At 44.8% G+C, this 23,079-nt stretch overlaps 1 protein-coding gene across 2 annotated transcripts in view; it reads right to left on the bottom strand.

Annotated features, from left to right (window-relative positions):
* Positions 1–5,589: 5,589 nt before the first annotated feature.
* RGS2 (regulator of G protein signaling 2) overlaps positions 5,590–23,079 on the bottom strand; it is a 29,757-nt gene continuing 12,267 nt past the window's right edge. The window contains exons 1-5 of one of the 2 annotated variants that reach the window (XM_084851445.1): positions 13,854–14,019; positions 11,840–11,941; positions 11,655–11,716; positions 9,192–9,358; positions 5,590–8,444 (exon numbers count right to left, since the gene is read on the bottom strand). In XM_084851445.1, the coding sequence (XP_084707571.1) occupies positions 8,250–8,444; positions 9,192–9,358; positions 11,655–11,716; positions 11,840–11,941; positions 13,854–13,963 (636 nt within the window). In that variant the 5' untranslated portion in view covers positions 13,964–14,019 and the 3' untranslated portion in view covers positions 5,590–8,249. Of the gene's footprint in view, positions 8,445–9,191; positions 9,359–11,654; positions 11,717–11,839; positions 11,942–13,853; positions 14,020–16,937; positions 17,079–23,079 lie in introns of those variants that run through there. The other variant, XM_084851444.1, reaches the window with a different exon arrangement.

The raw sequence follows: 23,079 nt of genomic DNA, 5'->3' as shown, positions 1-23,079 counted from the left end.
TTCTTTCAGATTGTTTTGCCTTTAAAAACAAAACAAAACGCCTTTTTCATTATTTAAATAGATCAGCGAAGCTCGGCCTATTTCTTCCTTGTGTAATCCTTCATATACCCTACTCCAGAGTCCCAGTCAAAACTCATAGCAAAATCAGTGCAACTTTCTGTCAAATACTTTATTGGTTTTATCATGCACATCTTGGTTATCAGCAAGGGTCCCCAACCTTTTTGAATCGGTGGGCACATTTGGAAGTTTGAGAGAGTGCCGTGGGTGCGCTAAAAAAATGGCTGACATGGGGGTGGGTGGGTTGTGTGCTCATAAACTGGCTCCCATGGTGGGCATGGTCAGTCACAAAACACTCATCATTCCCCAGAATGCAAATAGGTGAGTCTTAAAGAAAAATAGAAACATGCCCAAGAACTTAAATTCAAGTCAATCCAAATTCAATGGTTCTGAGCTCCAAGACACAAACCACTCTTTGAACCAAATTAAAGACAGCAGAGGAGGGGAGCACTTCACTTTGCAGGAAAGGAAAGGTTCCTCCTGTGCAAGCACCGGGTCATTACTGACCCTTTGAGGGACGCCGCTTGCGCTGGCATTTTCATGGCAGACTATAGCAGAGTGGTTTGCCATTGCCTTCCCCAGTCGTGACTACCTTTCCCCCAGCAAGCTGAGTAATCATTTTACTGACCTCGGAAGGATGGAGGGCTGAGTCGACTTGAGCCGGCTACCTGAGACCCAGCTTCCGCTGGGATCGAACTCAGGAACTCAGGTGGCGAGAGTTTCAGTTGCAATACTGAGTCTTTCAGGCCTCCCTCTGTGGGGTGCAGTCCCTGGCACATCTGTGGCAGCATTATACCTATTCTGGAAAGCAGGGGGACCTTTGCGCCTGGCTATGGTAGTCAGGATTATACTCCTATATTGTGTAAACTAGAGTGGCATACTTTGGATTTGACTTGCCAAAACGGCTGGCCAGCACTATGCCAGGGCAGTAGGAATTTCTCTAGAGAAAGCTTGAACACAAACAACATGACCACAAAGCAGCTCATTAGATAATGTCACCATTCTTTGCCAGCCACTAATTTCAGTCATCCAGGGCCTATTCCTGTTGTATAGACACTTCCAGACTGATGGGTTTGTGGTGACCAGTTCTCTGATCCACATGGGAGAAAGAGCTATCGTTTCACCAAAACCTTGGCATTAGCCTCATTGCCTGCAAGAAAAAGTACCTCCTTAATTTAGTTATTTATTTCATTTCTATTCTGCCCAGTAGCCAAAGATCTCTGGGTGGTTCACAAAAATCAAAACCACAAAGCGCAGCATTAAACATTATAAAATATGAAAGCTTAAAACCACAGTATAACAGTACAACCAGAATAAAACCTAGCAGCAATGCAGAGATTTAAAATACAGATTTAGAACACCAAAGCTAAAAGACTAGGAAGCTAAAATGCAAAAATACTGGGAGAATGAAAAGGTCTTCACCTGGCACCGGAAGGAGTACAATGGAGGTGCCAGGCGAACCTCTCTAGGGAGCTCATTCCATAACTGGGGTGACACAGCAGAAACGGCCCTCTTCCTGGTAGCCATCAGCCTCACTTCCTTGGGCAGGGGCTCCCAGAGAAGTTATATTGCCAGTTTGCCAGTTACACGTCCTGTTTGCCTACTACATTGGTCTGTCAAAATGGTGGTATGTGGAAGTGTCCTAGGCTTCTCAGGCACATGGCAAGGACAAAGGTTCATAATCTAAATCCCTAGAGAGGCTTCACTACCAGGAGGCTACAGAAAATAAGATATGCCACACTGGAGTATTACCACCTGTTTCTATTTATGTCATTTTACTTAGGCTAATAATAACAACAACAACAACAACAACGTATAGTAGTACTGTACTATTTCAGACTGCATGGGGGTGTAATATGGTAGGCCAAAAAATTTGATTCCTCGAGAAATTTGTTTGGCTTGGACAGCTTTCCTCAACATGGCACCCTCCAGATGTTTTGGGCTACAACTCCCATCTTTCCCAGCCAGCACAGACAGCTATCTGGGGATGGGAGTTGTAGTCCAGTGCATCTGGAGGGCATCAGGTTGGGGAAAGCTGGTCTAGAAGGAGTCTAGCTTATTTTGCTATTTATTACATCTGTGTCCTGTATTTTTGTCCAAGGCATTCAAGGCGGCACACATTTTATCTTCACAACAACCCTGTGGGGTAGATAATACTGAGTGTGATTGGCTTAAGGTAACCCAGTGACTCAGTTGTCCCATGCTGGGAAAGTGGTCATCTTCAGACAAGTTGAGGAGACTCAACAGAATAAAAGTATGCTCTGTTTTACATCAAGTCTGCATTCAGGACTATCTTCTGGTTTGCCAGCCCAAGTTATTTTGCTGCCTGAGATAAAGGACAAGATGGCACACCCCATTCTATGTGCAGAAGCTAATCCAACTGGCAGTTGAATCTGAGTTTGACACTGGAGATGGTGCAGTGCCCTCCTGAGGACAGCAGGCTAGCTTAGGGGGCGCGGGGCAAGCTTTGCACACCACACCCACCACTCGACATCTTCAGCAGCTGCTGTCTGCTCTGTGGTGGCTGCCTCGTCCTGCATAACAGTCGGGCCAGCCCTGTACCTGGCTTTTGTTCATACCAACTACTCCTCTCAACCAGAAGTTATCTTCAAGCATCTCTTCCTCTCATGTGACACATGTTCTGTTGTAAAATGTGGCACGTCTTCCCTGGCAGAGACATTGACTTATAGGCTGCATTGAACTTATACTGCAACCCATTGTGTGCCCTCTACATGATGTGGGGTGCAGAAGCAAGCCGCAGGCCAGCACCCCATGTAGTTTTTCTATGTCGAGGCACCAGATCTGCAAGCCACTCTGCCATGGACTGCATCAATGACAGCAGGACAGGATGTCATCTCAAGGTCTTACAGTCTTCATTGTTTTCCCAAACTAGAGTTCAGATTTGACCATTTGGCACCTGGGCTCCAGTACTTACCAGTTTCCTTCCAAGAGGAAGCCCTGGTCAGCAGTAGCCCTTCAACAGCTGTGGAGGGAACAAGCAATTCATAATTATGTTGTTACTGAAGACAGATGGCAAAGAACCAAATGCAGTGATTGTCAGGATGCCCAGAACATGGGACTGGAATATACATATATTGTAAATGACAAGGATAAACAAAGCCATTTATTAGAATGTTTCAGAGGATTTTAGCTGCTTGCAACTACACTTTTTGAATGGCTTTCAAGTACCAAATTCCATTTACATTTTCTGCAGATGGTGTTAGATTGTCCTTCAGAATTAAGGATACTGTTGTAAAGCCTGCTGATAAAAAGCACTTTAAGATGCCTCTGTCAGATTTACCCTGAATGGAATCCGGCAGCGTGAACAAGCAAACTTTTGAAACAATACTCCATGGAGGTCTGCTACTCTCTGTTATTGCCTGTGGTTGAAATGAAAATGACTGAAGGAAATATCAGTGCTAAAAAAAGAGAGCTGCCGCCGTTTGCGTCCCTGCAGTCAGCTGTGATAGGCTACGTAAATGTTTACATAGCCTATCACGGCTGATTTAAAAAGAAAAAAAACGCGTGTACGCAAATGGCGGCGCCTATGGGTGCCGCCATTTGTGTTCCTTATTTTGACACGTCTTAGTCTACGTAAACATTTACGTAGACTAAGACGGCGAAAATAAGGGGAACGCAAATAGCGTAGACGCGGGTTTTTTTTTCTTTTAAATCAGCCGTGATAGGCTACGTAAACATTTACGTAGTCTATCACGGTATTTTTTAAAAATCTAGCTGTGATAGGCTATGTAAATCTTTACGTAGCCTATCACTTTTTTTTTTTTTTTTTACTGGAAATGGCGGCGGCGGCGGCAGCCACCAGGAAGAGTCGCCCAAGGTAAGTCCCGTCCGGGGGGGGGGGGCGGGGGGGCAGACCGTTCCGCCACCGATTTTGGGGGGCCGAATGCACTGGCATTCGGCCTCCCTGAGATTCGTGGCGAAATTCTCTGACATCCCTAATTTTCTGAGGCTGCAGTCTTATGTGTATTTGGAGTGAAGTTCCACTGGAATCAATGAGACTTAAGAGTATATGACTTGGGGGCTGGGGCGCAGTCCTATGTGGTTACCTGTCAGCCTCTGAACTTGGTGGCTGCTGAGTATCCAATGCAGGGCAGGAGGACAGTAGAGGCGATCTTCATCTCTGTGCTCCAGCCACCCTGCACTTTGGCTAGATGGGCAATTTTGCCTGTCTAGCAACAGCAACTCAGAGGGGGAGGGAAGGATGCTGGGGCGGCCATAGGATACTGCAACTGCTCTTGCTCCGCTCCTCATCCCTGCGAACACCCCCTTTCCCCCATCTCTGTGCTCTGTTTTCTGAACATGGAGAGGTAGTCGCTGCAGTTCTCTCTGTGCTGGCTATGAAAGGGAGGAGGTGGGGAACGCTGTTTCCTGGCTGCGACGTCGGAGCCAGGAAACTGAACTATCCTATGCCCGGGGCATAAGATTGCTCCCTCTGAGTATGAGTAGGAGTTGCAGCACTGTGCTCAGTTCCAAGCTCCATCATTCAAGATAGTCCTTTTCTATTAAAACACTTATTTATTTTAATTTCTATCCCACTTTCTGCCCTAAAAAGGCATTCCAGGTGTTAAGGCAACATTGGTCTTAAACGGGTGGCTTAGGACCTACCATGCGTACCAGTGGCATCACCACAGCCACTTTTAAATTTGGGTTTATTTAAGGGAAGGAGAAAGAAGAAAAATAAGAGATAGAGAAGAGTGAGTAGGATGGGGGAGGGGTGGTTGGAGAGTAGGAGAAAGAGAAATATATGACAAAAATAAATCTGTGCTTCTGTGTTGTGGGTTGGGGCTGGTGGAGGGTCCTGGTCTGAAAAGCCCAAAGGCTACTGCATAATTCAGCAATAACCCCCCCCCCCCCACCAGTTTAAAAGACCAGAGTTAAGGCTATCTCATGTTGGTACAAACTCCAAGAAGCCAGGAAACCTAAGGTTGATGCCTAACAGATATGCTCTGTGATCAGTAACGATATTGTGCAATGTCACAAATTGTGTATGTTTACAACTGACCCTCCATGTACCCACACTTTTCCTTGGTCTTTCAGGCTCACATCCAGATGGGGAGGATGAAATGCCTGGGTCCAGCAAAGATGGCCCACACTGTCCTTGTCCTGTATTGCCATATGAAGCATCTGAGCCTTGCTGGAGCTCTGGGAGTTACTCAGAGCAGATTAGTGCTGAAGCACTGATCTGGACTGTCTCCGGGTGGGGTGGGGTGGGGTGGCCAGGGAAGGGAGGAGGCCTTGCACTAGGTCTCCTTCCTTCCCTGGTCACCCTGATTGCTGCTTCAGTGGTGCCATGAGTGGCTCTGAAGCAGTGAGTCCAGGTGGGTGGGGATGACAGTGCTGGGGAAGAGAAGAGGCTGCTGCCAGGTCTTTCTGGCACTTGTAAATATCAGAAAGTTTGGTGAAACCGTTCCAATTTTATGGAAGTTAAAATGAACCCCCCTCGCCGCCGCCCCCATCACCACTTCAAAAGTTGGAACTCTTTTTATATTTTATTTATTTATTTATTTATTTCATTTCTATACCGCCCAATAGCCGAAGCTCTCAACTCTCTGGGCGGTTCACTTTTTCACTCATCATCCTTAACTAGCTGAAAATAAATGTTCCAGATCACATTATAGCTACCACAATGGTGGCAGCTATGATGTCATCTGAAACATTTTCAGCTAGTGGGTCATGCCTGGGCAAAAGTGGATTGCACCAGGGCGGCATGACCATTTTTGTCCTTCATTTCAGAATATGGTTAGAAACAAAACAAAAGATGGAGGAAGGAGAGAAGGTAAAAACAAAGAGGGAGGCAGGCGGGTTTCTGCAAAAAAAGAAGTCCTTGCCAAGGAAACCAAGAAGGGCAATGTGTTTTTCCATTTGGACTGCATAGACCTCTTCACCACAAAGAACCTGATGGGAGAACACCCAACACCTGTTCAGCGCTACAACCTAGCATTGGAGTAGTTGTGATATTAGTGAAGGGAAAAGCCTTACGAATTGCCTCAAGAGGCCCATTTAGTCAGCTTGTCATTTCCAACAGCGGTCAGCCTAGGACCAGCCCTTCAGAGCCTATGTTCCAGTCACACACAAGTTTGATCATGAGAATGAAGTGCTGCTGCTGTTTTTTCCATTCCCCCTCTTGGATAGAAATGCTTCCTTTCAGTGAAAAAATACATCTAGCTGCTGTTTTCTAGAGTGAAAAGCCTGAAACATTTGTAAGCAACAACAGATGGGTATGAGGTGCTACCGCTAGGTGGGTCTGTTGGTAGAACCTGCCAAGTGTTGTTGCTAGGCAACCACAGTCATTGCGGCAGGGCTCTCGTACCAAGATTAGCAGTGGTTAAGGGAGCAGCAGTGTTTCACAGATAAGATTGGTTAGTTTTGATTAGTAGCACAAGCTAAAAAAGGGGCTTGTTTCGCTTGTCAGTATTGAAGGCTGCAGCTATCAACTGTTGGCCAGGGCTGCGGAATAAACCTAGCTTTGTGGAAGAATCATCATTCTAATGGGCAATCCCCAACAACAGCCAACTGAAGTGGCTCAGTCCAGCATGTTTTATTCCATGACCTCTTTGTGTAGACCGGCTTTGCCCAACTTGCTCTCCAGATGTTTTGGACAACTAGCATTCCTGACTATTGGCTATGGTGAGGCTGATGGGAGTTGTCCCCCCAGATGTTTTGAACTACCAGGTTGTGGAAGTCTGGTGTAGACTGTGTTTTAACCGTCCCCCATCCCAACTGTCTTTTCTTACCTGCAGGAAAAGGGAAAGCATCAATGCAGAATCCCACTCCGGAGCATTAATAATGCTAACTTGCATTTGAAAATGTGTCTAGGTTCACAGGTGAGGCCAGCATTTCCTTGACACTGCATGGGAACTATTGTCCCTAAAGTTGCCAGGTTCTTGCCTGGAGATGCTGCCTGCCACTTTAACATGGCATGCAGCATAGGTAGCCATTCTTCTTCTTGCCTCCACTGGTCCCTTTATCAACCCTCCTCTCCCACTTGTAGCTGCGAGGGCAGAGAAACAGATCTTCTGGAATACCAGTTGCCATCTTCCCTAGGTGCTCTTAAAGGACAACACTTTAATTGTCCCTTTATTCACCTGAAGAAGAAAACTCCTGCCTTAACACAAAACATGCTATTCATGCATCACAGGAAATTGTTTTTGCTACAACGGACTAACGTGACAGCTTCTGCTTTTGAGATCTTTCGAAATATTTAAGAGTTGGCCCACTCCTTCCCTTTACCTTGCCCTGTAATAAAAGGAAGTGCAAGGATGTTCTATTAAAATAAAAATAATTTATTAAAATGTATTTGCTCTTCAAAAAGACAACTTCACTGAAGCTTGTCTGTCCTCAAGTCAGTACTTTCAGCATTGGTAGAGTGTACAACACAACCAAAGTTTATATATATATATATATGTATTTACACACACAAACACAATACACAGCTGTCATTTGAAGTCTAGGCCAAGTTCTGCTCCAAACAGCATCTTAACTCAGGCAGAATTTGACCCTCGCTAATTAGCTGGTCAGTATGCTCTGCTTTTCACGTCAGCCAATCTCCTCTTTACCTCTCCACATCAAATTATGCCGTGACGTCGGAATGTCTGTTTACCAGGTATATGGAAGTCTGCTACAATTTGTGGACCATTGCGTGATCTGTGGAGAACAGAACCTGCCTATGGAAGCCTAGAGAGTGTGGATGATTACTACACACTCTGCCAGTTGTTTAGGAAAACTAGAGAGCCAGCCAATTACTCAAAAGCATTTTCCTAAGTCCCAGAAGGGGTCAGTCTGCTCAGAACAACCCCAGAGCTGGTTTACTTTTTTTGCAGTGGAGGCTGATCCGATCTGACTTCAGCACATCCAGGTTAACATATGGAATTGGACAACCCATAGCAGCTTGCCACTGCGTAAGACATTCCTTCCTGATGCATTGTTTTTGTCTGGAAAGTGAACTTTCCCTAGCAACTGCCCAGCAGTTTTGCTTGTTTTTCCTCTTTAATACTGCAGCTTGCCAGAGAGTCTGAAGACTGTCAACATCATGCCCATCCACTGAAAAATTTGAGCACATATCCTGTACATTCAGTTTACAGAGTCCACCATGCCTTGCAAAGGCAGTCTTTCTCTTATTGAGCAAAAATGGCTCTTTGGATTCTCTTCTCTTTCCTGCTGCACTTGAGAGTTCAGGTCCCCTGAGGCTCCCGGCTAATTGGCGACTTTTTACACAATTCCTGGTAGAATTCAGACTCCAGGAACCGTGGGTAAGAGTTATTCTCCATCAGGCTGTAGACTCTCTTCTGGGCTGCACTGAAGCAAGTGGGTGTAGCCTCCTGGAGGTTCTGAGCAATAGTATTCTTGGTTTGAAAGTCTATGTTGATCTGAAATAAAAGGATAAAGAATTTGTAACCAGTCATGTTCCACAGCAACATAGGCTACCCTGGATCAGACCAAGAATTCATTTAGTCTAGCACTCTCTCCAACAGCAGCCAGCCAGATGCCCTAGGACACCCAGGATGTAAGAAGGAACCATCCAGTATTGTTCACCTCTAGCACTTAGTAATCAAAGGTAGAATATGGAGGTTGCATTTAACTTTCATGGCTAAGAGTGACTGACAGCTCTCCTCCCTAAATTTGTCTAAACTCTTAAAGCAGCTCCCCCAAACCTGGTGCCCTCCAGATGTTTTGAACTACAACACCCAGCATCCCCAACTACTGGCCATGTTGGCTGGGGCTTATGTGAGTTGAAGTCCAACATATTTGGAGGGCACGAAGTTGGGGAAGCTTTGGGGGCTTTTTCTGTTTTTTAATAACCTGAACAGATTCCCATGGAGAATTGTTCAAGGAAACTAATATATCGGAACTGACAATCTATGTGGATTTTTAAGGGAGTTGTTCTAGAGCAAGAGTCTATAGATGCCTGCTCAGATTAAGAATTCATATGGGTTCTCAATTCTGATGTCACACTTTCCAAGTGGACCCCTCCCTGGGAATAATACCAAATGCCCTGTAACTAATGAGACCAAGCCTTGGAAAAACCATTCCTGATTCTAAGAACAACACTGAACAGGCAGAAAAAAGTGATGGAAGTTTTTTTGTTTTTTTTTTAAATGGGGCCTTTTGCTTACCTCTTTGGGAGCTTCCTTTTCAATAAAATCACTGTAAATCTTCTTAGCCTTAGCAGTCAGCTTTTGTGGGGACTTGATTTTCTTGAAATCCTCACAAGCCAGCCAGAAGTCAATGTTCTCTTCACAAAACTCAGATTTTAGGAATGCCCTGAAAGCTGCCAGACCATCTGCAAAGAAAGGTGAAAAGATAGATTAGCTCAAAGCATCCCAGGAATGTTGTGTGTGTATATATACAAATATACATATTTCTCTCCTTCTCTCATGCCCTAGTCTTGTTCTGCCTGTATCTTCCACAGATCATTTAAATAAAATATACCAGAATAGTTGTTTTTTTTTTTTTTAAGGTTATGAGTAGCCTCAAGGAACTGGCTAATTTCCACATGTTTAAACATTAAAATTTGCAACACTATAAAAAAAATCAGCATGTGTTCTTTCCCAACAAGCCTTAATGTGAAAAGGAGGAGAGGAATCTTGTAGACCTTCTCCCATCATAAAATATAAATAAAAACCTTTAGACTGGAGTAAATGTTTATGGAGGAGCTATAAACTCCTGGAAGACAACCACAATGGAAAGGGCGACTCAAAGTCCAACCTGCTGCAAATGTGATAGGATTAAGGAGATTTGTCCTTTGTTTGTTAGATAAGCAAGAACATGGCTTGTCTTCCATAGCTGCACAGGAACCTGAGCTCCCATGAAATCCACATTTGCAAGGCTTTCAGGAACAGATAAAGAATGCATCTTATGAAAGTATACATTGGCACAATGTGTTCTTTTCTTACTCAGGCTAACCAACGGTACAGTTATCACAGTGCAGGAGACCTGTGCCATATCTTTAACCAGGGCCCACTTCAAGTGACCAGAAGTGCTCCAGAAGATTGCAAGAGCTTTGAATGTGACTAGAGGTGAGCACCTTGCAGCCCTGAAGCTTTTTATATGCAGTGGAGGTTCCATAGTTTAATTAGGAAAGGTTGTGAAAATCCTGCTTTTAATTTAACATTTCTAGTCCTCTTAAGGCTGGACAAGCTACTTCACTGAGTCACACTGAAGTTCATTAAGTCAGTTACTGTCACAGTAACTGAAGAACAGGTTTTTTTTTTTTGTTTGTTTTTTTAAAGGAAGCTAACTAAAGTTCAAGACTGGACGAAGATCCGGTTCAGTTAGTGTCCTTCACCCCCACGCGCCAGGGAAGGGACACTAACTGAACTGGTAGAGCAGCTGGTTCCCCATGACCACCAGATTTGGGGGCAGGTAGCCAGCTCAAGGCTGTGGGTACATGCAAACCCTTTGATGCCTTTCACAAGGAGCCAGAGAAATGGTACACGGTATACATTATGGGAGGTTATCAGGGATGGATTTTGAATAGTAACTAACTGTTCAGCATTGCACTACACACTTGATGCAAGGGCAATGGAGCCCAGCAGGCACAGCTCACTGTGCACACAGCTGTTTTACTTTCCTATAGTGCCGTCTCCTACAAAAACAAGCAGCGTGAGCACCCATCAATACACCGTCTGGCCGCATGCAATAACTCTGCAGATGTATCCTCCAGCTTACATTGGCCTAAAGGAATGCAAGGCCAGCTAAAAATACAGGCTAAGTACAGGGGCTGCTGCACAAAAACAGTTTCATAAGCCAGCTCTTGCCATGGGAAGTGCCTCGGAGCTATGCATGGGTAAGAAAATGCTTTCTATGAATTTGGGCCCTCAGGCAGCCTGGAATGCTGGGTTGTTGTTTTTTAAGCAGGACTGGGCAGAAGGTAGATCTCTGGCAATCTGCAACAGATTGACAAGGATTTCTGGACTCCCAGTAGCAGCAACAAAAAGGGCTGGCTTGCACAATCAAAAGCCACAGCAGGCTATTGCATATGCCAGGCACGTTTTGAATATTTTGTTTAACCCTCGCATAACCCACAGTCCCTGGGTTTGCACTACATAGCAAGTAGTGGCCGGGTGTTGAATATTAAATCCCCCCCCCCCAGCTTAAATAAACTATGGTGGGCTGTTTGATCATGTGAACCAGATCACTGACTCCTGCTACCTTGCCCTAAGTTACGCTACCAAAATGAAAAGAAAAAGAGGTAACCACAAGTGGGTTTATGCGTGCAAGCACTGTGAGCTCCATTCAGTTCTAGTACACAAAACAAATTCCTAGGTGCAGAATTCTTTAATTCTACTATTTCTTTTCTTTTTTTTTTTTTTTACAGCACTCTACAGTTGGTAGATCTCAAGGTTGTAGCAAAAAAAGTGAATCCTGCTAAAGTATCAAGTCTGACCACCCCTTTTAAAGGTTATCAGCAAACCACAAGCATAATGGTCATTCAGAATTCTGATGTGCAAAGGAGTAGATTTTTTCTATCTTATGGAGCATCTTTTCCTAGGGAAACCCTAAAAAAAAAAAAAAAAGAAGACGAAGATGCCATTCTGTTTTTGTTTGTTAGTGTCTCGGTCCTTAAGGCAACTTACATTTGCTAGCCAGAAGTTCATCAAACGCTTCTGACCAGAGCTGGGCTTCCTCTGGAGACGGTCTGTAAAGAGATAGAACAATTTTTTTTTTTTTTTAAAGAAATGCACTGCTTTTGTTGTCTATTTGACAGGTTTAAAACATTAAAAAAATCAAAGACCCACACTGCGAAAAATGAAATATATACCTGAAATGTGCCTTTTGCTGTGCCTTCTTGTTGGCCTTTGCATTAGTAGAGCTAGAGGAATTCTGCAGGAAATAACTCAATCTTGATTTCCAATCTTTCATGCTAAGGTAAGAGGAGAAAAAACATCAAGTTAGTTCAACTGAACTGATTGTAACCTTTCATTTTAGAAATGCAGAGAAATGAGAATCTGCAGTTAGTTAGCATAGACTGGAGTGGTGCTTGCTTCACAAAATCCCCAAGTCTTAATTCTAGCATATCATCTCTACTGAATCCATTTGGTAACTTCAGCTGCCTAGCATCTGCAGTGACCGGCTCACTCATGCACATATGTCTTAAACACTTGGTGGCTGCCATCAGAATGTGTGAATTGACATTGAAAGGCATTATTTTTGAGGCATGAAAGTTCTGTCTATGCTTCTTGAGCCTTGGTGGCCAATTCATACATTTGGCATATTTATTACTAGATGACTGCATCTGTGAACCAACAGGACTACTCAGAAGAATTGCTTTGGCAGGGTTGGAGGCATGTTCCAAGATTGAACATTTCAATACGACGTCTATTCTGAAGTCGTTGATCATGCCACCCTCTTTCACATATGCCAGATCTGTGAGAACTAGACTTCAATTGAAGTCCCTTTTAATAGAAAGGTAGGATTTCCATATGATTAAAAAAAATCCTGTGCACACTTCCTCGTGAGCAAGTCCAACTGTATTCAACGGAACTTACGTTCAAGAAAACATACATAGGATTTGGTTGCTTCTCTTCTTAGGTCTTCCGAAATCATTCAACTTTCAATCCTGTATTATTAGCATTCTCCAGGCTGATCTAATATTGGCACAATACTGTGATGTCTTCAGAATAAGGTCCTGCAGAAAGAGGGTAGACAAGCTACCTTCGCCAGCCCTAATCTACAACTAGGATACTTTGCAAATGCCTTTTGTCCCATTTATCTCTAGCAACAATGCCAGGCAGCCAATAAATCCTTGCAGGAGTTAGCTATTTTGCACAATGAGCATGCCCTGCAACATTTGAAAGGTAAACTATGTTTTGGTTTAGAAGGCTTCTCTACAAAATAAAACCAGGAGTGAGGTGACATCCACTTTCTATTTCAATGGAAAAACTAATCAAATTTACCAAGATCTGAATTGCACAACTCCTTACACTAGAAGGAAAGATCCTCTTGAAAGGATTTAACTTCTCTCCATGGAGTTAGAATCATGAATTTAGTTAGAATGTTTGCAGACCAGAACTTACAAAGGAGTTCCCCCCTCCAGCCCCCCCCAATAATCTTTCCCAAAGCACTTGGGCATTGGGTCTTTTAGATGCATGCAAATATAAACTAGTTTTGTCAGTCTGAAACTCAGTAGTTCCACAGAAAGGCAAGAGACATAATCCAGCCACAATCAAGCACGTTTAAGCCCTCAGTAACTCCAATGGGAGAAAGTTAGGCTGCAATCCCAAACGCATCCACTACGGATTAACCCCCCGGAACACCGTGAGACTAACTTCAGAATAAACAGGCATCGGGGTTCGCGGTGCAAAGGCACTCTAGAACTGTTAGAAAAATACATTTTGAACAGCCCGTCTCAAAGAAAAGCCTATTCCCCCAACCTTACAATCTACACAGGTATGACTAACACCGGCATCCCGTGCCCTGGAACAAATGTAAGAATATCTTCCGGTTCTGGCGGCGCAGGACCATGCAAACCTGCGAAGCGCACAGAACCTTTCGTCAAAAAGCAGTCTCCTTAACTCTGAAGCTTGCGAACACCCTACGCCAAAACGGCAACCATGCAAAGAAAATCCCATTGTTCACATCAACGAGCCGGTTTAAGGAGTTACTCCCAGGGCTGCAACCACTATCGATAATACCCCGTTCCTTAATATTTTAAGGATGCTTGCAAATAGCGCGTTTTCTAAAAGAGAAAGGGAAACCGGCCCATCTAATTACCACCGGTGGGGGGGGGGATCTATTTTCTCTCTTTTTTAAAGAAAGAACATCTCCAAACTCACAGCGTTTTTTTCATCTTCCCCTTTTTCTCCTCTTTGCTCTGGCAGTGGCTGGCGCTTCTCTCCATTTGGTTGCGGTTGTGCTGGAGAGCCAGGAAAATTGCACTCTGCATGCTCCCCTAGATTGCTGTATTTCCTCCCCCCGGGGTATGCTAGAAAACTCTTCAGCAGCTCTTTAGCCCAGCCAGTCGCTTTATACAGGAAAAAGGGCGCGGGGGGGGGGGGAGGCAAGTGACGGGCTTCGGCCGCACGCTGATTGGCTGAGCCGAGGGACGGCTCAAAGGGCACCTCCCAAGCAAGGCGTTCGCAAGCGAGGCGTGCTCGCAAGTACAGGCTCTGACGCAGAGCCCTCTCGCCTATCACGTTTAGGAGTAGCCCGTCTGTTGCAAGCTTTTCTGACTTCCCCAGCATGCCCCCCCCCCAATTATTTTAGATTAGGACTTTTCAAACAGTTGGTTGTTGGGCTGCTGGAGAGAGGCTCTAAATAGACATCACGAGTCGTTTGCAAATTGGGGACGCGTTTGCAACGGGTTTTTTTCCCCCCATGTTTCGGTACTTTTTGTTTCTGGTTTTTTGTTTGGCAAATCGGTTAAGGGCGAAAGCCATATATGGTGCTAATCCTATGTTATTATGAGATAACGTCTATGGATGGTAGTGGGGCTGGAGGGCATCCAACACATTTGGTATTGGGGTTGCGCACATGCTTACACAAAGCAACCCCCTCCTTCCCCCCATATACGCACAGCAAGACTGGCAGACTCTGTATGTCTGTAATAGAACCATCAGTCACAGTTACTAACGGCGCAATCCTATGCAGAAAAATAAAGGCCCACATCTCCCAGGTGCCTCAGCCAGTACGGCTGGTTGGGGGATGCAGGGAGTTGTAGGCCCTTTTTTCTGTCTGAACGGGCATAGGATTGCACCCTAAGCTTCGTTGAACGCAGTGGAACCAAAGTACCTGTGGATGGAGTTGGACTTAAATATTATATGCACGTGGGGGTAAGTCCCACTGAACTCCATGGGACTTGCTTCTGAGTAGACTAGGATTGCACTGTTAGCGCTCCTTTCTGCTCTGTTGTTGCCCCACCGAGGCATGTGATAAGCCTCTCCAGAGGTCTCTGCATATGGCACATGTTTGGGAGCCAGTCGCGCATGGAAATGCAGTGTTTTGAAAACTCGTTTTGATTTTGAACCTAGCCAAGAACTTTTTTTTGTTGGTTGTTTCGTACAACCTGTGCTTGTCCTTATGCTGTGTTAATATATCTGCAGAAAAGGCTGAGGTGAGGGACGTGGGAAATAACTTCTCTCTCTCCCTCTCTCTCACACACTGAAATGTGGGTCTTTTGTTATTTTTGGAAATATGCAGTTTCCTTTTTTTCCATAAAAGCTTCTTAAACTTGAAGCTTGTTCCTTTCAATGGAGCAGCGGTTGAGGGACAAATGTGAGGCACAAACAGCAATCCAACATGTTCTCAGACACGAAAAAAGCCCCCTTGAGTTCCCCCCTTAAGTGTGCAGAGGATTGGAGCCTTAATATTTATTTAGCACTTTTATTCAATGCCCAAAGTATTGCTCTGTCTCATTTGTACAAACATACACGCTCACATACATAAGTAAAGTTTACCACAATCCTGTAAAGTAGGCCTGTATTATCCCACATTGTAGGTGGCTGCAGATAGTGCCTAGGGCTTGTGGGTTTATTGAGATTTGCACTGGGCACTTTGCTGTCCACTATTTCTTTAACCACTATGCTATCCCACTATATAAACTGGCAAACAAAGAATGTTTGGAATATCATGTTTTTATTTTCACTGATAATTTTGGGATACTGCCTGCTGTTGTCTCCTTTGTGGATGAAAATTTTTAATAATTTGTCAGGTATGATTGCCAGTGAATGAAAGTGAAAACCTTCACTATCTGTCAATAGTAAGTTGCGGAGAGAGTGCTTATGTCTGTCCAAGCAACTTACTGTGAAGGTGGGTAGCCAGAAACATCAGTATTGGACTCAGGTCTGAAGCATGGCTCAAGATTCCACGGTGACTCAGGTTCCACCATGGCCCAAAGGCTGGTCAGTGGATTGTGTCCAGACTGCATTTTCTCAGCCCTAGGTTCCCATCTGTACATTAGAAATAAGAAGTGGAACCTGCAACAAAATGTTTGTTCTGCCAGCCAGCCCCACTTCCCGGATATTCTATTCCTCCCAACAGACACTCAACATTCGTTGACTCTTAAAGTATTTTTGAGTGTGGGTCCTTCTGCAAATCTTGGGGTTCCCCCAAGATTGGTGAAACTTTCCTCTTGTATATGCATGATGCTGTTTTGCTACATAAGGATCAGCACTTTGAAAATCAGTTTGGTATTTGTATATAGGATATATAAGACCTAGACATATTTTACTCTTTAGTAAATATCTTTTAGTCTTAGTCGAGTAAATTTTACATAAACCTTATGCTGCCATTGGTTAATAAGGTCCTTAATATTATTTCATCTAAAACGTGTCTCTCTGTGTGAGGAACCGTGTATAAATTCTTTAATTTCAGTTATTTGTCTTTATTTGCACTCTGCTCATAAATTTGAGATTATTTCCTGCTATGAGGGACTTTGGCCAGCAGGGACTGATCTGGGACTTTCAGTCTAATAGTATTATGTTCTCCAGGCCTTTCCCCAGTTAGATGTTTGTCCTGAAAACTTTCAGAAGGCACATAAAAAAAGCAGAGGAAATACATAGAAATGTTTATTGCTACAGTATTACATACACTAAATCCAAATGTAAGCAAAAATCCCCAGGAAAGCAGTAACATTGCATTTTTGCTTACGCTACTGCTTTCTCTGCAGACGATATCTACAAAAGTTTGCATCAGAACCAGTTGAAAAGTTCGCTTGGATTTTTATGTGGGGGAAAAATACTAGATAATGTGGGAAAGGATATCTAGATGATTTTTTATTTAAAAAAACAAACAAACCCTGGCCAGTTTAGGGCCAGAGTAAAGGCTCCTGTTGGTTCAAGCTCCACAAAGCCAAGAAATTGGAAGCTAAGGCTGATGCCTTAACAGAGGTGCCTGGTGATCAGTACTTTCTTACAACTTACCCTCCGTGCACCCACACTTTTCCTTGACCTTTCAAGCCTTTCAAATCCAGATGGGGAGTATGGAGTGCCTGGGACCAGCAAAGATGGCTCATGTTGACCTGGTCTTCTATTGCCTTATGAAGCATCTGAGACGTATGGTAGCTAGCAGGACAGATGAAACAGTGAGAGGGGTCTTTGTTCTACTACCCGTCACTATCCTTATGCTAGCTTAACAAAGGGGAGGGGTTTTTTTGTGGCACTACAGTAATGACATGAGAGTTCAAATGTTCTATTCTGGATTTGGAACTGCAACATAACGGATGAGAGAAAAAGTTTCATTCACCACCACGCTGAGATTTCCATCAGCAGGCGTGCTGCAAGACATCTGCAGTTGCTTCGGAACTTGAGAGGCTTGGTGGGGATAAAACAAGCTGGGCAGTATGGTGTTGCAATGGAAAAGAAGCGATAAATGCACACTCCTGCAGCACATTTACTTCAAACTGCATCCTCCCAACAAGAGAAAAGATGTGTGGGTTAAAGTTTGTGAGCTCAGTTCTCTAAGCTGACATTCTAAGTAAGTCAGAATGTAAGAGCCTTTTAGAGGGGAGTAAGTACTGTCTTGCAAATGCACTGAAATATAAATAATTAAGGGTGCAATCTTAGGCATGTCAAGACAAAAAAAAAAGTCCTCCAACTCCCAGCATACCCCAGCCAGTGCTCAAAATCATTACATTCCCCACCCCTGCACTGCCAAAATGCACCATTTCTTGGTGCCTCTTAAAATCTATGAAATGAGATGAATGTGGTTACAGTGCTCCAAGCAATCAGGAACTTCGAATGCATAGGGATCCCGATACTGTGGAGCAGTGTAGCTGCATTCAGCTGAACAACAGTTACAGCCATCAACATGGGGAGTTCAGAGATAAAGGAGGCGGGGCTGCCGCCTCTCCACACTTAAGATTCTTGAACACCTGTAGTCCCTATCCAATTTCCCCCCCCCCACGCAATGTATATTACAACTAAATAGCTCTTGGGCAATGTAAATTTCAGGAGTGGATCAGGAACACAGCAGGGGCAAAGGAATAATATCCCCTACCCCTGCCTGCACACATTGTGGTCCCAGTACTTGTAACATCATGTAGTTTGACCATGGGAGGTCACATTCCATAACTAAATGAATAGGTATTGCACATAAAATCCACTAGATTCTCTCTGCAGCACAGAGCTTTTCTATGCGAGGCTGTTAATCTGCTGTAGCTAACTTTCGGTTTCATCGCAGAATTGAGATCCAAGCACTACACTAGGAAGGAACATTGGATTTCCTGCTTTTCTGCTACATAACCTCTAGGTGGCACTGTGGTATAGTGGAATAGCACAAATACACAAGAGGAAATCACAGTTTCTTTCACTTTCACAATTAAATGTGGCATTGTTCCTGCTCTAAAAATACCTCACTGAATATCCTGGTTAGACACAGATGTGAAACTGGAGGGTGATATCTAAAGAACCCTTAAACAACTGTGAGTAGGGAACGACAAGTACGTGATAAATGCCTGGCGTAGAAAAGCCCATAGAATACTGCAGACACTAGAGTACTGGCAGTATTCTAGCTTCAGAAAGACACTGAGCATGCATGGTACAACTTTGCCAGCAGTTGCTGCTGTAGGCTTTAATAGGGCAGGAAAACCTTAATAACATTTCAATCGATGTTCAGAGCTTCACTAAACCAATGAAGGATTGCCTTCCTTGACAAGCCAGAATAAAGTACATCAGTTGTATTCACCAACATCTGGAAGAATATAAGCTATGCTGGTTTGAAATGGAGTGAAATGGGTAAATACGTTTTAAGCGCTTCTAAACTTGCTGTACCTGTGGCAATTGTTACTGGATCAATTTGAAATTTGGCTCAATCAGAGACCTCAGCAAGTAGATCATGCAAAGTTTCAAGTTATGAGCTGAACACGTGTCGTTTTTATAAGCAATAGGCTCCTGAGGATTAAAATGGTGTGTGTGTGTGTGTGTGTGTGTGTGTGCGGGTTGTTTTGCTACTTGCAAAGCGATATTCCCACATCCCTTTAATACCATGTTGCAGGAGAGTGAGCACAATAGTCCCTTGGGTGAATATTTTATATAAAGTGCCTCTGAAGATGCCCTTTAACATTCCTAGCAGCTATGTCTTTTTTTCCCTTACTCAAAAGTAAGCACAGGAACCCGATTTGAATTGGAGCCCTATTTAGTGTGTGTGTGTGTGTGTGAATCCTTTGCCCTTTGCTGTGGTCCTGATCCAGACCAGCCCCCCTGCACTTTCAATTTGCATTGCCAAAAAAGGATCCCTAAATGTAGGCTATAGATGGATTCCATGTAGTTTATGGGGATCAATTGTGCATACCCAGTGCATTGGACCAAGAACAGATGTCTCTCAAGGTCAAAGGGCAAAAGCTTTGTGTGGCCTGGAAATGACTTTGAACAACGTCACAAACTGTTGTAACTGGAATGTGACAAAACCTGCAAGTGAGAACCACCACCCACTTATTACGAGCAGACAAACCAGTTGGGCTTAAAATAGGAACATCCTGAAACCTAGCTCTAAACTTTACCCAAAATGGAACCAATGGAAAAGTTTGGAGTCATGCACATAACTAAATTCAGTTCTCTGTCATTCCAACTTCCTCTTATCCTAGCACCGTCCTTACTTTTGCTGTAATCTTCAGTTGCTTTTAGTGCTTTCTGCTTTTTTCAAGCTCCTTTCTTTTTGAGTCTTCCTTCAGTTTCCCTTAATTTTGAACTACCTCACAATTTGTTTCTATTATGAGCATGAATAAGAAAATATGGTTACCTGAGCAGATTGGGCTATAGATTTAGGGCCGACTCCTAAATAGCATTGAATTCAGTGGATGTTACTTGAGAGTAAAGGTGTTGAGGAACAGGTTACAAATGCAAATGTTGTTATTATCAAGGCTGGCCTCAGCAACTGGCAACCTGAGGCAGCTGCCAGGGCCCCAACGTTACAGCAGAGTCCACCGCTGATGCCTGCCATGGGGCATCTTAATTTTTTTTTCTTGCCTGGCACTTGGAGCATTGCCACCCAGGTAGCTGGATATAGCCATTCTTTTAATTTCCCACAGTGCCTCTGACCTGTTGTCACACTGAGGTATTGTGAGATATTAAAAGGCTAGCTAGCTAGACCCAACTTTTCTGATTGGGTCTCTGTCAGCAGATGGGGCAAAAAGGATATAGTGGAAATACCCTCCCTATTGGAACATTAGTACTAGTTCCCCTCTACTCAGCACTGGTTAGGCCTCATCTTGAGTACTGTGTCCAGTTCTGGGCACTGCACTTTAAGAAGGATGTGGACAAACTGGAGAGGGTTCAGAGGCGGGCAAGAAAGTTGATCAGGGGACTGGAAACAAAGCCCTATGAGGAGAGGCTGAAAGAACTGGGAATGTTTAGCCTTGAGAAGAGAAGACTGAGGGGAGATATGATAGTGCTGTTCAAGTACTTGAAAGGTTGTCACAGAGAGGAAGGCCAGGATCTCTTCTCGATCATCCCAGAGTACAGGACACGGAATAATGGGCTCAAGTTACAGGAAACTGAACATCAGGAAACGTTTCCTGACTGTTAGAGCGATACAACAATGGAACCACTTCCCTAGGGAGGTGGTGGGCTCTCCCACAGTGGAGGCATTCAAGATGAAGCTGGACAGCCATCTGTCAGGGATGCTGTGATTTGGATAGGGATGGGTGGATTCCTTACCTTCCGGTCCATGGGGAGTCCGCCTGTGGTGGGGAGGCGATCCGTTCCTCCCCCCCGGAATCCTCTTCGGCCAGCTCTGCTCCGCGGCAATTCCGCGGAGCCACCGGCCAGCTCCAAAGCGCCAGCGATACAGCTGCCATGCCATATCGCTGGCTGAAGGGGACTGACTGCAGGGGACTGACCATAAATGGCTTCATTTACCTTAAACTAAGGCCTTTACGGCCGCAAATGGCGTCCTGGACGCCATTTGCATCCGCAGTCAGTCCCCTTCAGCCAGCAATACGGCATGGCGGCCGTATTGCTGGCAATCTGGAGTTGGAGGATCTGGCCGAAGAGGATTCCGCAGGGAGGCGGAGGTAAGTGTTTCGTTCTGCCACGGACTCCGGGGGGGCGGATTTCTCCACCATCCCTAGACTTGGGCTCCTGCACTGAGCAGGGGGTTGGAAGGGTCTTATAGGCCCCTTCGAACCCTACTATTCTATGATTCTATATCCAATGCTGCTTGGAGTGCTGCAACCACAGCTAGGTAAGACCACTAGGGCCTGCTGATAGAAGATGGGACAAGAGGACATTTTCCCAGGGCCCTTATATCTGGAGCTGGCCCTGATTATTGTTTGTCATTACCGTGCGTGGCACATTCCAAAGTAATTAACAAATGACACGTTTCCACTTCAGGGAGCATATATTCTAAACTTAGATGGGACTGTTTATACAACACGCTAACACACACTCAGTGGTTGAGTGTGGGTTGTTGTTGTTGAATTGTGGGTTAGCGTGTTGTCTGAACCCAGGACATGCTCCATAAGGTGGCTTGTTAACCATGCAGGGTGGCCTGTTAACCACCTGGAACAACCCAACAGTAAGCCATGGGTTCTCAAGGTGGCTTGTTCAAGAAAAATAAGCCACACTGCATAGTTATCAAGCCACCCTGCAGAAAATATCCTGTGTTCAGACAACACACTAACCCATGGTTCCACAGCAACCCGCACTCAACCACTGAATGTGGGTTCATATGCTGTGCGAACCCAGTCAGTGTGGAAGGACAGAAAGAAGGAGAACAAGAGATGAGGGCAAACAGAGGCTTCAAGACCTTGTTCACCCATGATTCGAATAAAGCTCATGTGATGGTGTTCATCAGGATTGCTGTGAGGCTATTGTATATCACTTTGATTACTTGGGAGCATAACATGATACAACATACATGTAGGGCTGGCAGAGAATTCCGCCACGGATCTTGGTAAGGCCGAATGCCAGTGCATTCGGCCCCCTGAACTCCGTGGCGGAACGGCTTGCCCCCCCATGGATCCCCCACGGATCCCCCCCGGGACGAGACTTACCTGGGGTGGATCTTCCGGGCGGTGGCAGCTCTGGTGGCGGCTTCAGCGGCAGCAGCGGCCAGTCTTCCGACCGGCCGCCGCCGCTGCCATTTCCAGTGGTTTTTTTTTTAAAAAAAGACGTGATAGGCTACATAAAGATTTACGTAGCCTATCATGGCTAGGTTAAAAAAGAGAGAAAAAAACCACGTGATAGGCTACGTAAATCTTTACGTAGCCTATCATGTCTGACTTAAAAAAAACAAAACACACGCGTACGCAAATGGCGGCGGCTATGGCCGCCGCCATTTGCGTTCCTTATTTTGGGCCGTCTTAGTCTACGTAAATATTTACGTAGACTAAGATGGTGAAAATAAGGAGGAACATAAATAGCATCCGCTACGCTATTTGCGTTCCCCCTTATTTTCGCCGTCTTAGTCTACGTAAATATTTACGTAGACTAAGACAGCCCAAAATAAGGAACGCAAATGGCGGAGGCCGTAGCCACTGCCATTTGCATATGCGCGTTTTTGTTTTTAAAGTCAGACGTGATAGGCTACATAAAGATTTACGTAGCCTATCATGGCTGACTACAGGGACACAAACGACGGCGGCTATGGCCACTGCCATTTGCGTCCCTGCTAGCCAGCAGCCAGATGTCCGGCTGCTGGCGGAGCCGGCCGGCGGCTCCGTGGAATCCCTGCGGAGCAGAGCCGGACGGCCAGGATTTCGGGGGCGCCTCCCCCCCAGCGAGTATTCTGGGGGGAGGGACGGAGCACCTCCCCCCCCAGCGGAACCTGGCAGAGCCAGGTAAGGCCAATTTCTTTCATCCCTACATACATGATAACAATAAACAAAGAATAATCAAACACTGTTTTTGTCTTGCTCCAGTGGCGTTTAGTTATGAAGATGGATCACCATCAGAAGAAGACTCCAGAAGATAACAAATAAAGATAAATTTGGAATTCATGAACTTTCTGGAAGCCAGTCTTCCACTTAGAAACCCTACTTGGTAATGATGTTAGAAGCAAATGGAAAATTAGGATATTCCTATTTACAGTTGGCATCTTAGAGTGAATGGAAACTCTCACTGTGCC

The sequence above is a fragment of the Heloderma suspectum genome, chromosome 4 (assembly GCF_057233095.1).
Source record: "Heloderma suspectum isolate Gila_16-S chromosome 4, 16-S_ref, whole genome shotgun sequence".
NCBI classification, from domain to species: Eukaryota; Metazoa; Chordata; class Lepidosauria; order Squamata; family Helodermatidae; genus Heloderma; species Heloderma suspectum.
This window is presented reverse-complemented; position numbering and strand designations above follow the sequence as displayed.